This window comes from Coregonus lavaretus, assembly GCF_964263955.1.
Source record: "Coregonus lavaretus genome assembly, chromosome: 6".
NCBI classification, from domain to species: domain Eukaryota; kingdom Metazoa; phylum Chordata; class Actinopteri; order Salmoniformes; family Salmonidae; genus Coregonus; species Coregonus lavaretus.
In genome coordinates, this window is record NC_139993.1 from 66,466,879 (window position 1) to 66,482,984 (window position 16,106).

General features: G+C 45.4%; 1 protein-coding gene across 1 annotated transcript in view; it reads left to right on the top strand.

Moving 5' to 3' along the window:
• LOC311131589 (gamma-aminobutyric acid receptor subunit gamma-3-like) overlaps positions 1-16,106 on the top strand; it is a gene marked incomplete at both ends in the record, with an annotated part of 377,976 nt that overhangs the window by 334,903 nt on the left and 26,967 nt on the right. The window contains 2 exons of the mRNA XM_084164657.1: positions 6,113-6,250; positions 9,264-9,416. Of these exons, the coding sequence (XP_084020783.1) occupies positions 6,113-6,250; positions 9,264-9,416 (291 nt within the window). The remainder of the gene's footprint in view (positions 1-6,112; positions 6,251-9,263; positions 9,417-16,106) is intronic.

The following is a 16,106-nucleotide window of genomic DNA, read 5'->3' on the forward strand; positions in this document are numbered from 1 at the left end:
GGGTAGTCACACCACATTAACATGCTCTGGGTAGTCACACCACGTTAACATGCTCTGGGTAATTCAGGATGGGTAGTCACACCACGTTAACATGCTCTGGGTAATTCCAGATGGGTAGTCACACCACGTTAACATGCTCTGTGTAATTCCAGATGGGTAGTCACACCACGTTAACATGCTCTGGATAATTCCAGATGGGTAGTCACACCACGTTAACATGCTCTGGGTAATTCCAGATGGGTAGTCACACCACGTTAACATGCTCTGGGTAGTCACACCACGTTAACATGCTCTGTGTAATTCAGGATGGGTAGTTACACCACGTTAACATGCTCTGTGTAATTCCAGATGGGTAGTCACACCACGTTAACATGCTCTGGGTAGTCACACCACGTTAACATGCTCTGGGTAGTCACACCACGTTAACATGCTCTGGGTAATTCCAGATGGGTAGTCACACCACGTTAACATGCTCTGGGTAGTCACACCACGTTAACATGCTCTGGGTAGTCACACCACGTTAACATGCTCTGTGTAATTCCAGATGGGTAGTCACACCACATTAACATGCTCTGGGTAATTCCAGATGGGTAGTCACACCACGTTAACATGCTCTGTGTAATTCCAGATGGGTAGTCACACCACGTTAACATGCTCTGGGTAGTCACACCACGTTAACATGCTCTGTGTAGTCACACCACGTTAACATGCTCTGGGTAATTCCAGATGGGTAGTCACACCACGTTAACATGCTCTGTGTAATTCCAGATGGGTAGTCACACCACGTTAACATGCTCTGTGTAATTCCAGATGGGTAGTCACACCACGTTAACATGCTCTGGGTAATTCCAGATGGGTAGTCACACCACATTAACATGCTCTGGGTAGTCACACCACGTTAACATGCTCTGGGTAATTCAGGATGGGTAGTCACACCACGTTAACATGCTCTGGGTAATTCCAGATGGGTAGTCACACCACGTTAACATGCTCTGTGTAATTCCAGATGGGTAGTCACACCACGTTAACATGCTCTGGGTAATTCCAGATGGGTAGTCACACCACGTTAACATGCTCTGGGTAATTCCAGATGGGTAGTCACACCACGTTAACATGCTCTGGGTAGTCACACCACGTTAACATGCTCTGTGTAATTCAGGATGGGTAGTTACACCACGTTAACATGCTCTGTGTAATTCCAGATGGGTAGTCACACCACGTTAACATGCTCTGGGTAGTCACACCACGTTAACATGCTCTGGGTAGTCACACCACGTTAACATGCTCTGTGTAATTCCAGATGGGTAGTCACACCACATTAACATGCTCTGGGTAATTCCAGATGGGTAGTCACACCACGTTAACATGCTCTGTGTAATTCCAGATGGGTAGTCACACCACGTTAACATGCTCTGGGTAGTCACACCACGTTAACATGCTCTGTGTAGTCACACCACGTTAACATGCTCTGGGTAATTCCAGATGGGTAGTCACACCACGTTAACATGCTCTGTGTAATTCCAGATGGGTAGTCACACCACGTTAACATGCTCTGGGTAATTCCAGATGGGTAGTCACACCACATTAACATGCTCTGGGTAATTCCAGATGGGTAGTCACACCACGTTAACATGCTCTGTGTAATTCAGGATGGGTAGTCACACCACGTTAACATGCTCTGGGTAGTCACACCACGTTAACATGCTCTGTGTAATTCCAGATGGGTAGTCACACCACATTAACATGCTCTGGGTAATTCCAGATGGGTAGTCACACCACATTAACATGCTCTGGGTAGTCACACCACGTTAACATGCTCTGGGTAGTCACACCACGTTAACATGCTCTGTGTAATTCCAGATGGGTAGTCACACCACATTAACATGCTCTGTGTAATTCCAGATGGGTAGTCACACCACGTTAACATGCTCTGGGTAGTCACACCACGTTAACATGCTCTGGGTAGTCACACCACGTTAACATGCTCTGGGTAATTCCAGATGGGTAGTCACACCACATTAACATGCTCTGTGTAATTCCAGATGGGTAGTCACACCACGTTAACATGCTCTGGGTAGTCACACCACGTTAACATGCTCTGGGTAGTCACACCACGTTAACATGCTCTGGGTAATTCCAGATGGGTAGTCACACCACGTTAACATGCTCTGGGTAATTCCAGATGGGTAGTCACACCACATTAACATGCTCTGGGTAATTCCAGATGGGTAGTCACACCACATTAACATGCTCTGTGTAATTCCAGATGGGTAGTCACACCACGTTAACATGCTCTGTGTAATTCCAGATCCACATTAACATGCTCTGGGTAATTCCAGATGGGTAGTCACACCACGTTAACATGCTCTGGGTAATTCCAGATGGGTAGTCACACCACATTAACATGCTCTGGGTAATTCCAGATGGGTAGTCACACCACGTTAACATGCTCTGGGTAGTCACACCACATTAACATGCTCTGGGTAATTCCAGATGGGTAGTCACACCACGTTAACATGCTCTGGGTAGTCACACCACGTTAACATGCTCTGGGTAATTCCAGATGGGTAGTCACACCACGTTAACATGCTCTGGGTAGTCACACCACGTTAACATGCTCTGGGTAGTCACACCACGTTAACATGCTCTGGGTAATTCCAGATGGGTAGTCACACCACGTTAACATGCTCTGGGTAGTCACACCACGTTAACATGCTCTGGGTAATTCCAGATGGGTAGTCACACCACGTTAACATGCTCTGTGTAATTCCAGATGGGTAGTCACACCACGTTAACATGCTCTGGGTAATTCCAGATCCACATTAACATGCTCTGGGTAATTCCAGATGGGTAGTCACACCACATTAACATGCTCTGGGTAGTCACACCGCATTAACATGCTCTGTGTAATTCCAGATGGGTAGTCACACCACGTTAACATGCTCTGGGTAATTCCAGATGGGTAGTCACACCACGTTAACATGCTCTGGGTAATTCCAGATCCACATTAACATGCTCTGGGTAATTCCAGATGGGTAGTCACACCACATTAACATGCTCTGGGTAGTCACACCACGTTAACATGCTCTGTGTAATTCCAGATGGGTAGTCACACCACGTTAACATGCTCTGTGTAATTCCAGATCCACGTTAACATGCTCTGGGTAATTCCAGATGGGTAGTCACACCACATTAACATGCTCTGGGTAATTCCAGATGGGTAGTCACACCACGTTAACATGCTCTGGGTAATTCCAGATGGGTAGTCACACCACATTAACATGCTCTGGGTAATTCCAGATGGGTAGTCACACCACGTTAACATGCTCTGGGTAATTCCAGATGGGTAGTCACACCACGTTAACATGCTCTGGGTAATTCCAGATGGGTAGTCACACCACGTTAACATGCTCTGGGTAATTCCAGATGGGTAGTCACACCACGTTAACATGCTCTGGGTAATTCCAGATGGGTAGTCACACCACATTAACATGCTCTGGGTAATTCCAGATGGGTAGTCACACCACATTAACATGCTCTGGGTAGTCACACCACATTAACATGCTCTGTGTAATTCCAGATGGGTAGTCACACCACATTAACATGCTCTGGGTAATTCCAGATGGGTAGTCACACCACATTAACATGCTCTGTGTAATTCCAGATGGGTAGTCACACCACGTTAACATGCTCTGGGTAGTCACACCACGTTAACATGCTCTGGGTAGTCACACCACGTTAACATGCTCTGTGTAATTCCAGATGGGTAGTCACACCACATTAACATGCTCTGTGTAATTCCAGACGGGTAGTCACACCACGTTAACATGCTCTGGGTAGTCACACCACGTTAACATGCTCTGTGTAATTCAGGATGGGTAGTCACACCACATTAACATGCTCTGTGTAATTCCAGATGGGTAGTCACACCACGTTAACATGCTGTGGGTAGTCACACAACGTTAACATGCTCTGGGTAGTCACACCACGTTAACATGCTCTGTGTAATTCCAGATGGGTAGTCACACCACATTAACATGCTCTGGGTAGTCACACCACATTAACATGCTCTGTGTAATTCCAGATCCACATTAACATGCTCTGTGTAATTCCAGATGGGTAGTCACACCACATTAACATGCTCTGTGTAATTCCAGATGGGTAGTCACACCACATTAACATGCTCTGGGTAATTCCAGATGGGTAGTCACACCACATTAACATGCTCTGGGTAATTCCAGATGGGTAGTCACACCACATTAACATGCTCTGGGTAATTCCAGATGGGTAGTCACACCACGTTAACATGCTCTGTGTAATTCCAGATGGGTAGTCACACCACATTAACATGCTCTGTGTAATTCCAGATGGGTAGTCACACCACGTTAACATGCTCTGTGTAATTCCAGATGGGTAGTCAAACCACGTTAACATGCTCTGGGTAGTCACACCACATTAACATGCTCTGTGTAATTCCAGATGGGTAGTCACACCACGTTAACATGCTCTGGGTAGTCACACCACGTTAACATGCTCTGGGTAATTCCAGATCCACATTAACATGCTCTGTGTAATTCCAGATGGGTAGTTACACCACATTAACATGCTCTGGGTAGTCACACCACATTAACATGCTCTGTGTAATTCCAGATGGGTAGTCACACCACGTTAACATGCTCTGTGTAATTCCAGATCCACATTAACATGCTCTGGGTAATTCCAGATGAGTAGTCACACCACGTTAACATGCTCTGGGTAGTCACACCACGTTAACATGCTCTGGGTAATTCCAGATGGGTAGTCACACCACGTTAACATGCTCTGTGTAATTCCAGATGGGTAGTCACACCACGTTAACATGCTCTGTGTAATTCCAGATGGGTAGTCACACCACATTAACATGCTCTGTGTAATTCCAGATGGGTAGTCACACCACATTAACATGCTCTGTGTAATTCCAGATGGGTAGTCACACCACGTTAACATGCTCTGTGTAATTCCAGATGGGTAGTCACACCACGTTAACATGCTCTGGGTAATTCCAGATGGGTAGTCACACCACGTTAACATGCTCTGGGTAGTCACACCACGTTAACATGCTCTGGGTAGTCACACCACATTAACATGCTCTGGGTAATTCCAGATGGGTAGTCACACCACGTTAACATGCTCTGGGTAGTCACACCACGTTAGCATGCTCTGGGTAGTCACACCACGTTAACATGCTCTGGGTAGTCACACCACGTTAACATGCTCTGTGTAATTCCAGATGGGTAGTCACACCACGTTAACATGCTCTGGGTAGTCACACCACGTTAACATGCTCTGGGTAATTCCAGATGGGTAGTCACACCACGTTAACATGCTCTGGGTAGTCACACCACGTTAACATGCTCTGTGTAATTCCAGATGGGTAGTCACACCACATTAACATGCTCTGTGTAATTCCAGATGGGTAGTCACACCACATTAACATGCTCTGGGTAGTCACACCACATTAACATGCTCTGGGTAATTCCAGATGGGTAGTCACACCACGTTAACATGCTCTGGGTAGTCACACCACGTTAACATGCTCTGTGTAATTCCAGATGGGTAGTCACACCACGTTAACATGCTCTGGGTAATTCCAGATGGGTAGTCACACCACGTTAACATGCTCTGGGTAGTCACACCACGTTAACATGCTCTGGGTAGTCACACCACATTAACATGCTCTGGGTAATTCCAGATGGGTAGTCACACCACGTTAACATGCTCTGTGTAATTCCAGATGGGTAGTCACACCACGTTAACATGCTCTGGGTAGTCACACCACGTTAACATGCTCTGGGTAGTCACACCACGTTAACATGCTCTGTGTAATTCCAGATGGGTAGTCACACCACATTAACATGCTCTGGGTAATTCCAGATGGGTAGTCACACCACGTTAACATGCTCTGTGTAATTCCAGATCCACATTAACATGCTCTGGGTAATTCCAGATGGGTAGTCACACCACATTAACATGCTCTGTGTAATTCCAGATGGGTAGTCACACCACATTAACATGCTCTGTGTAATTCCAGATGGGTAGTCACACCACGTTAACATGCTCTGTGTAATTCCAGATGGCTACCCGAGAGATGAGATGATTTACAAGTGGAGGAAGAACTCCGTGGAGACGTCAGACCAGAGGTCCTGGAGACTCTATCAGTTTGACTTCATGGGACTACGCAACACTTCAGACATAGTCATGACAACAGCAGGTAAGGTTGTTTACTGTTAATGTTGTATTTGGTAATAATGTATTTCATGTATCTTAATGAATGTGAGAGTGTTCTGAGGCATGATCAAGATGTTACCCTGTCTCCTGCAGGTCACTATCTCTCTATTCCTCTAAACTGGCATCTCTTGCAGTTGACTCTTACCAGCTGGTTTTTCATTGTCTTTTTCATGGTCTTTCAAGACAGATTTGAGTTGTTGTTGTTGTAATCATTTTATTTGGAAGCTTGATTCACTGTCCCTCGAAATATAGTAATTTTGGTGAATTTAGCCAAGCGGAGTTTATCACTTTTGGGGTATCCATGCAGAAAAACAAATGCGTGTATGTCCCGGTGATTGTCCTGGTAAGCAGTAATGTTCCTAGCTGCCATGCCAACACCATCAGCTGGGCCCAACAGCTGGAGACGGGCTGGTTACACCTACCTCCTCCTACCAAATCAGTCTCATTGGAAGTACATCATCAGTTTCCTTTCATTTTGATGGGTAACAGAAGGCAGGCACTCTGAATGAAATATTAATTAAATTAAAAGAATATACCTTGTGCATTCAAAAAATGTGATTTTCCTGTGTTTTATTTACATTTCCACACTATGAGGTTGGAATAATACTGTGAAATGAAAATGGATGTCCCTCCTGTTATGGATAATGCTGCAGTGAATAGCCCTAACGGCTAGCCTATAGGCCCTACCCAATGAATTAAAAAAGTTTTTTTTTTTTTTTTTTACAAATCAGATTAATATGAAATGACAGACAGCCTAGGATAAACATATGGTTCGAAAACCAATAACAACTGGTAGGAATACAGATAGTCCATCCATCCACGGACTGTTGTCCTCCCCATTCGGTAGCACCTCCTCCAACACCCGATTTAATCCATTCACTTTTCTCCGCACTGAGGAACCATCTCCTTTTCACTCCAAAATGCAGTTGAACTTTTATAGACTCTCTTCAGCGGACAGAGACTGCACGAAACCTTTAAAGTATTGTGAAGATAACCTTTCACGAGCTGTGGTCATTGCATAATTGTGCGACTCCATGCTTGTTGTTGTGATAAACCGCAGGTTTTTTTTTTGTGCTTTCAAGACAACTGGGAACTCGAGAGAGAAAAAAAACTAGGTCAAATCATGATGTTAGTGATCTTCAGGTTGGAACGTCTGAGCTTTGGAAAGATGCCAGAGTGTCCTACTTTGAATTCAGAGTTGGATGACCATTCAAAAGGATTTTTCCAGTCAGAGTGTGTTTGTTTCCCGAGTTCTTAGTTGTCTTGAACGCACTGAAGTCGGAAGTCAGAGATTTCAGAGTTCCCAGTTGTTTTGAACGCAGCATTTCTGTTGCATGCTAGCTCCCTACATCATCACTACAAGCGTTACTTTATTCGCCAGATACGCTACACGCCCACATTCTGGATACGCCAAGCACAAAGAGGGACCGATCAAACAGCCAATGGAAAGGCAAAAGCGAAATACCCACCCAGCTGGGCTCAGCGAGGAGAGAGAGAGAGAGAGAGAGAGAGAGAGAGTGAAAACCCCCAGCTATTCTTCTGTTTTTTCCTCCCACTCAGACCACTCCCAGACAGTCCTAGCAAAGTTCTTGTTTGAGATTTTTTTTTTTTACCCATTTTAATTTAAAACAATAAAGTAAGGTACTTATATAGACTCTCTTCAGTAAGGTACTTATATAGACTCTCTTCAGTAAGGTACTTATATAGACTCTCTTCAGTAAGGTGTTCTGTTCTAGTCCATGTTGGTTCTACTCCTGTGTTCTGTTCTAGTCCATGTTGGTTCTACTCCTGTGTTCTGTTCTAGTCCATGTTGGTTCTACTCCTGTGTTCTGTTCCAGTCATGTTGGATCACTCACTGTACAGGTGATAGGGTTCAAGCCATTCAGTCCATGTTTTACTCCTCTCCTCTCCCCAGGTGATAGGGTTCAAGCCATTCAGTCCATGTTGTCCTCCTCTCCCCAGGTGATAGGGTTCAAGCCATTCCGTCCATGTTGTCCTCCTCTCCCCAGGTGATAGGGTTCAAGCCATTCAGTCCATGTTGTCCTCCTCTCCCCAGGTGATAGGGTTCAAGCCATTCAGTCCATGTTGTCCTCCTCTCCCCAGGTGATAGGGTTCAAGCCATTCAGTCCATGTTGTCCTCCTCTCCCCAGGTGATAGGGTTCAAGCCATTCCGTCCATGTTGTCCTCCTCTCCCCAGGTGATAGGGTTCAAGCCATTCAGTCCATGTTGTCCTCCTCTCCCCAGGTGATAGGGTTCAAGCCATTCAGTCCATGTTGTCCTCCTCTCCCCAGGTGATAGGGTTCAAGCCATTCAGTCCATGTTGTCCTCCTCTCCCCAGGTGATAGGGTTCAAGCCATTCAGTCCATGTTGTCCTCCTCTCCCCAGGTGATAGGGTTCAAGCCATTCAGTCCATGTTGTCCTCCTCTCCCCAGGTGATAGGGTTCAAGCCATTCAGTCCATGTTGTCCTCCTCTCCCCAGGTGATAGGGTTCAAGCCATTCAGTCCATGTTGTCCTCCTCTCCCCAGGTGATAGGGTTCAAGCCATTCAGTCCATGTTGTCCTCCTCTCCCCAGGTGATAGGGTTCAAGCCATTCAGTCCATGTTGTCCTCCTCTCCCCAGGTGATAGGGTTCAAGCCATTCAGTCCATGTTGTCCTCCTCTCCCCAGGTGATAGGGTTCAAGCCATTCAGTCCATGTTGTCCTCCTCTCCCCAGGTGATAGGGTTCAAGCCATTCAGTCCATGTTGTCCTCCTCTCCCCAGGTGATAGGGTTCAAGCCATTCAGTCCATGTTGTCCTCCTCTCCCCAGGTGATAGGGTTCAAGCCATTCAGTCCATGTTGTCCTCCTCTCCCCAGGTGATAGGGTTCAAGCCATTCAGTCCATGTTGTGCTCCTCTCCCCAGGTGATAGGGTTCAAGCCATTCAGTCCATGTTGTCCTCCTCTCCCCAGGTGATAGGGTCCAAGCCATTCAGTCCATGTTGTCCTCCTCTCCCCAGGTGATTACGTAGTGATGACAGTGTTCTTTGACCTGAGCAGAAGGATGGGCTACTTCACCATCCAGACGTACATCCCTTGTATCCTCACTGTGGTGCTCTCCTGGGTCTCCTTCTGGATCAAGAAAGACGCCACACCAGCCAGAACAGCACTAGGTAGGCTAACCATCACCGAGCAGTTGACCTACTTTTACTAGGTTATACTTCTAGGTCCTTAGCCTGGGTACCAGTCTGTTTGTGCCATCTTGCCACTCCCTGCCACTCCTTGTCATGCCAAACATTTGAGGAGTGGCATGATGGCACAAACAGACTGGTGGCCAGCTACTAGGTCTTACAATGCATTATGATACCTGCAGGCCTAACTGAAGTAGTGCTGCCCTATATAGCACTTTTCAACAAAGGACGGAAATGACATCTTGATAGTAACTAGTACAGGAGTAAAAGTGTTGCTTCCGTCCCCCTTCCTCGCCCCAAACCTGGGCTTGAACCAGGGACCCTCTGCACACAGCGACAACAGTCACCCTCGAAGCACCGTTACCCGTCGCTCCACAAAAGCCGCGGCCCCCCTCGCAGAGCAAAGGGAAACAACTACTTCAAGGTCCCAGAGCGAGTGACGTCACCGATTGAAACGCTACTAGCACGCACCGCTAACTAGCTAGCCGTTTCATACCGGTTACACATGTACACCAGTGAAATACTTAAGGATTTAATTCACTGGCATTTCAGTAATTTTTGTATTTTGTATTTTTTTCCTGACAGGATTACACATCCAGGCATCAGCTTTATAACCTGTCATGATTCAGTCAATTCAAATCTGCTTGGAAGTCAGTGAAATACCTGAGTATATCGAAAGCTGTTTATGCTTTGATTGTTACAAATAATAGGAACTTTGACCCACCCTACATGAAAATATTGGTGGGGCAAACTCAATCAACAAAGCTCCTACCCATCAAAACCAGCGCAGTACTGGCTATACATTGAATGCAATAATAACCAATCAAGTTTTGAGCCACACACACAAACATTCTAACATTTGGATTATGATGAGTTTATGGCTACTTCCCATATCTTAAACTCTTATTGCACAGAAGACCACGGTAGTGGAGCATACTTTATAGAGTAGACTAGCTGGGAAGACTACGGTAGTGGAGCATACTTTATAGAGTAGACTAGCTGGGAAGACCACGGTAGTGGAGCATACTTTATAGAGTAGACTAGCTGGGAAGACTACGGTAGTGGAGCATACTTTATAGAGTAGACTAGCTGGGAAGACCACGGTAGTGGAGCATACTTTATAGAGTAGACTAGCTGGGAAGACTATGGTAGTGGAGCATACTTTATAGAGTAGACTAGCTGGGAAGACCACGGTAGTGGAGCATACTTTATAGAGTAGACTAGCTGGGAAGACTACGGTAGTGGAGCATACTTTATAGAGTAGACTAGCTGGGAAGACTACGGTAGTGGAGCATACTTTATAGAGTAGACTACCTAGGAAGACCACGGTAGTGGAGCATACTTTATAGAGTAGACTACCTAGGAAGACTACGGTAGTGGATCATACTTTATAGAGTAGACTAGCTGGGAAGACTACGGTAGTGGAGCATACTTTATAGAGTAGACTACCTAGGAAGACTACGGTAGTGGATCATACTTTATAGAGTAGACTAGCTGGGAAGACTACGGTAGTGGAGCATACTTTATAGAGTAGACTAGCTGAGGAAGACCACGGTAGTGGAGCATACTTTATAGAGTAGACTAGCTGGGAAGACCACGGTAGTGGAGCATACTTTATAGAGTAGACTAGCTGGGAAGACCACGGTAGTGGAGCATACTTTATAGAGTAGACTAGCTGGGAAGACCACGGTAGTGGAGCATACTTTATAGAGTAGACTACCTAGGAAGACTACGGTAGTGGATCATACTTTATAGAGTAGACTAGCTGGGAAGACTACGGTAGTGGAGCATACTTTATAGAGTAGACTAGCTGAGGAAGACCACGGTAGTGGAGCATACTTTATAGAGTAGACTACCTAGGAAGACTACGGTAGTGGATCATACTTTATAGAGTAGACTAGCTGGGAAGACCACGGTAGTGGAGCATACTTTATAGAGTAGACTAGCTGGGAAGACCACGGTAGTGGAGCATACTTTATAGAGTAGACTAGCTGGGAAGACCACGGTAGTGGAGCATACTTTATAGAGTAGACTACCTAGGAAGACTACGGTAGTGGATCATACTTTATAGAGTAGACTAGCTGGGAAGACTACGGTAGTGGAGCATACTTTATAGAGTAGACTAGCTGGGAAGACCACGGTAGTGGAGCATACTTTATAGAGTAGACTAGCTGGGAAGACTACGGTAGTGGAGCATACTTTATAGAGTAGACTAGCTGGGAAGACTACGGTAGTGGAGCATACTTTATAGAGTAGACTAGCTGGGAAGACTACGGTAGTGGAGCATACTTTATAGAGTAGACTAGCTGGGAAGACCACGGTAGTGGATCATACTTTATAGAGTAGACTAGCTGGGAAGACTACGGTAGTGGAGCATACTTTATAGAGTAGACTAGCTGGGAAGACCACGGTAGTGGATCATACTTTATAGAGTAGACTAGCTGGGAAGACTACGGTAGTGGATCATACTTTATAGAGTAGACTAGCTGGGAAGACCACAGTAGTGGAGCATACTTTATAGAGTAGACTAGCTGGGAAGACCACGGTAGTGGAGCATACTTTATAGAGTAGACTAGCTGGGAAGACTACGGTAGTGGAGCATACTTTATAGAGTAGACTAGCTGGGAAGACCACGGTAGTGGAGCATACTTTATAGAGTAGACTAGCTGGGAAGACCACGGTAGTGGAGCATACTTTATAGAGTAGACTAGCTGGGAAGACCACGGTAGTGGAGCATACTTTATAGAGTAGACTAGCTGGGAAGACTACGGTAGTGGAGCATACTTTATAGAGTAGACTAGCTGGGAAGAATACGGTAGTGGAGCATACTTTATAGAGTAGACTAGCTGGGAAGACTACGGTAGTGGAGCATACTTTATAGAGTAGACTAGCTGGGAAGACTACGGTAGTGGAGCATACTTTATAGAGTAGACTAGCTGGGAAGACCACGGTAGTGGAGCATACTTTATAGAGTAGACTAGCTGGGAAGACCACGGTAGTGGAGCATACTTTATAGAGTAGACTAGCTGGGAAGACCACGGTAGTGGAGCATACTTTATAGAGTAGACTAGCTGGGAAGACCACGGTAGTGGAGCATACTTTATAGAGTAGACTAGCTGGGAAGACTACGGTAGTGGAGCATACTTTATAGAGTAGACTAGCTAGGAAGACTACGGTAGTGGAGCATACTTTATAGAGTAGACTAGTTGGGAAGACCACGGTAGTGGAGCATACTTTATAGAGTAGACTAGCTGGGAAGACTACGGTAGTGGAGCATACTTTATAGAGTAGACTAGCTGGGAAGACTACGGTAGTGGAGCATACTTTATAGAGTAGACTAGCTGGGAAGACTACGGTAGTGGAGCATACTTTATAGAGTAGACTAGCTAGGAAGACTACGGTAGTGGAGCATACTTTATAGAGTAGACTAGTTGGGAAGACCACGGTAGTGGAGCATACTTTATAGAGTAGACTAGCTAGGAAGACTACGGTAGTGGAGCATACTTTATAGAGTAGACTAGTTGGGAAGACCACGGTAGTGGAGCATACTTTATAGAGTAGACTAGCTAGGAAGACTACGGTAATGGATCATACTTTATAGAGTAGACTAGCTAGGAAGACTACGGTAGTGGAGCATACTTTATAGAGTAGACTAGCTGGGAAGACCACGGTAGTGGAGCATACTTTATAGAGTAGACTAGCTGAGGAAGACCACGGTAGTGGAGCATACTTTATAGAGTAGACTAGCTGGGAAGACCACGGTAGTGGAGCATACTTTATAGAGTAGACTAGCTGAGGAAGACCACGGTAGTGGAGCATACTTTATAGAGTAGACTAGCTGGGAAGACCACGGTAGTGGAGCATACTTTATAGAGTAGACTAGCTGAGGAAGACCACGGTAGTGGAGCATACTTTATAGAGTAGACTAGCTGGGAAGACCACGGTAGTGGAGCATACTTTATAGAGTAGACTAGCTGGGAAGACCACCGTAGTGGAGCATACTTTATAGAGTAGACTAGCTGGGAAGACCACGGTAGTGGAGCATACTTTATAGAGTAGACTAGCTGGGAAGACCACGGTAGTGGAGCATACTTTATAGAGTAGACTAGCTGGGAAGACCACGGTAGTGGAGCATACTTTATAGAGTAGACTAGCTGGGAAGACTACGGTAGTGGAGCATACTTTATAGAGTAGACTAGCTGGGAAGACCACGGTAGTGGAGCATACTTTATAGAGTAGACTAGCTGGGAAGACCACGGTAGTGGAGCATACTTTATAGAGTAGACTAGCTGGGAAGACCACGGTAGTGGAGCATACTTTATAGAGTAGACTAGCTGGGAAGACTACGGTAGTGGAGCATACTTTATAGAGTAGACTAGCTGGGAAGACCACGGTAGTGGAGCATACTTTATAGAGTAGACTACCTAGGAAGACCACAGTAGTGGAGCATACTTTATAGAGTAGACTAGCTGGGAAGACCACGGTAGTGGAGCATACATTATAGAGTAGACTAGCTGGAAAGACCACGGTAGTGGAGCATACTTTATAGAGTAGACTACCTAGGAAGACCACGGTAGTGGAGCATACTTTATAGAGTAGACTAGCTGGGAAGACCACGGTAGTGGATCATACTTTATAGAGTAGACTAGCTGGGAAGACCACGGTAGTGGAGCATACTTTATAGAGTAGACTAGCTGGGAAGACCACGGTAGTGGAGCATACTTTATAGAGTAGACTAGCTGGGAAGACCACGGTAGTGGAGCATACTTTATAGAGTAGACTAGCTGGGAAGACCACGGTAGTGGATCATACTTTATAGAGTAGACTAGCTGGGAAGACCACGGTAGTGGATCATACTTTATAGAGTGGACTAACTAGGAAGACTACGGTAGTCGAGCATACTTTATAGAGTAGACTAGCTGGGAAGATTACGGTAGTCGAGCATACTTTTATAAAGTAAACTAGCTAGTAATCAGTCGGCAATATTGCGACACTGCGTGAGTCTGCCTGCCTGTTACAAAGGGGCCGTTTATAAGGCCATTCCCTCGCTTCATCTATTGCAGAGTTACAGTTTTATGAAATATATTTATAACTAACCTTTCTTCTACATGTGGTTCCATGGGTATTACAGTCTGCCATCAAACATCAACAATAAGACTTGTAGCCTACAGGATATTATAGCTAGCCTACCTCAAAACAGATGTTAGCCACTGCTCCATGATCCACCACCAACCATTTGACTTCAATCTTCTTTTCCAGCTTGCTTTTATTTTAATGGATGGACATATTTTAAAGTTTAGGTGGCTAATGAGCACCGAGAATACGTTTTCTCTCTACATTTCCTAAGGTTTGAAAATGATTTGCTAGGTGATAGCTAAGCTAGTCGACATGTTTCGGCTAGCTACGATACCTAGCTTGACGAAATGGTAACAGTACGGGGTAGCTTGCTGTCACATCAGTCCTATCACAGTTACCGGGCATAAGATGTTGATTTACAGTGGGGGAAAAAAGTATTTAGTCAGCCACCAATTGTGCAAGTTCTCCCACTTAAAAAGATGAGAGAGGCCTGTAATTTTCATCATAGGTACACGTCAACTATGACAGACAAAATGAGAGAAAAAAAATCCAGAAAATCGCATTGTAGGATTTTTAATGAATTTATTTGCAAATTATGGTGGAAAATAAGTATTTGGTCAATAACAAAAGTTTCTCAATACTTTGTTATATACCCTTTGTTGGCAATGACACAGGTCAAACGTTTTCTGTAAGTCTTCACAAGGTTTTCACACACTGTTGCTGGTATTTTGGCCCATTCCTCCATGCAGATCTCCTCTAGAGCAGTGATGTTTTGGGGCTGTCGCTGGGCAACACAGACTTTTAACTCCCTCCAAAGATTTTCTATGGGGTTGAGATCTGGAGACTGGCTAGGCCACTCCAGGACCTTGAAATGCTTCTTACGAAGCCACTCCTTCGTTGCCCGGGCGGTGTGTTTGGGATCATTGTCATGCTGAAAGACCCAGCCACGTTTCATCTTCAATACCCTTGCTGATGGAAGGAGGTTTTCACTCAAAATCTCACGATACATGGCCCCATTCATTCTTTCCTTTACACGGATCAGTCGTCCTGGTCCCTTTGCAGAAAAACAGCCCCAAAGCATGATGTTTCCACCCCCATGCTTCACAGTAGGTATGGTGTTCTTTGGATGCAACTCAGCATTCTTTGTTCTCCAAACACGACGAGTTGAGTTTTTACCAAAAAGTTCTATTTTGGTTTCATCTGACCATATGACATTCTCCCAATCCTCTTCTGGATCATCCAAATGCACTCTAGCAAACTTCAGACGGGCCTGGACATGTACTGGCTTAAGCAGGGGGACACGTCTGGCACTGCAGGATTTGAGTCCCTGGCGGCGTAGTGTGTTAGTGATGGTAGGCTTTGTTACTTTGGTCCCAGCTCTCTGCAGGTCATTCACTAGGTCCCCCGTGTGGTTCTGGGATTTTTGCTCACCGTTCTTGTGATCATTTTGACCCCACGGGGTGAGATCTTGCGTGGAGCCCCAGATCGAGGGAGATTATCAGTGGTCTTGTATGTCTTCCATTTCCTAATAATTGCTCCCACAGTTGATTTCTTCAAACCAAGCTGTTTACCTATTGCATATTCAGTCTTCCCAGC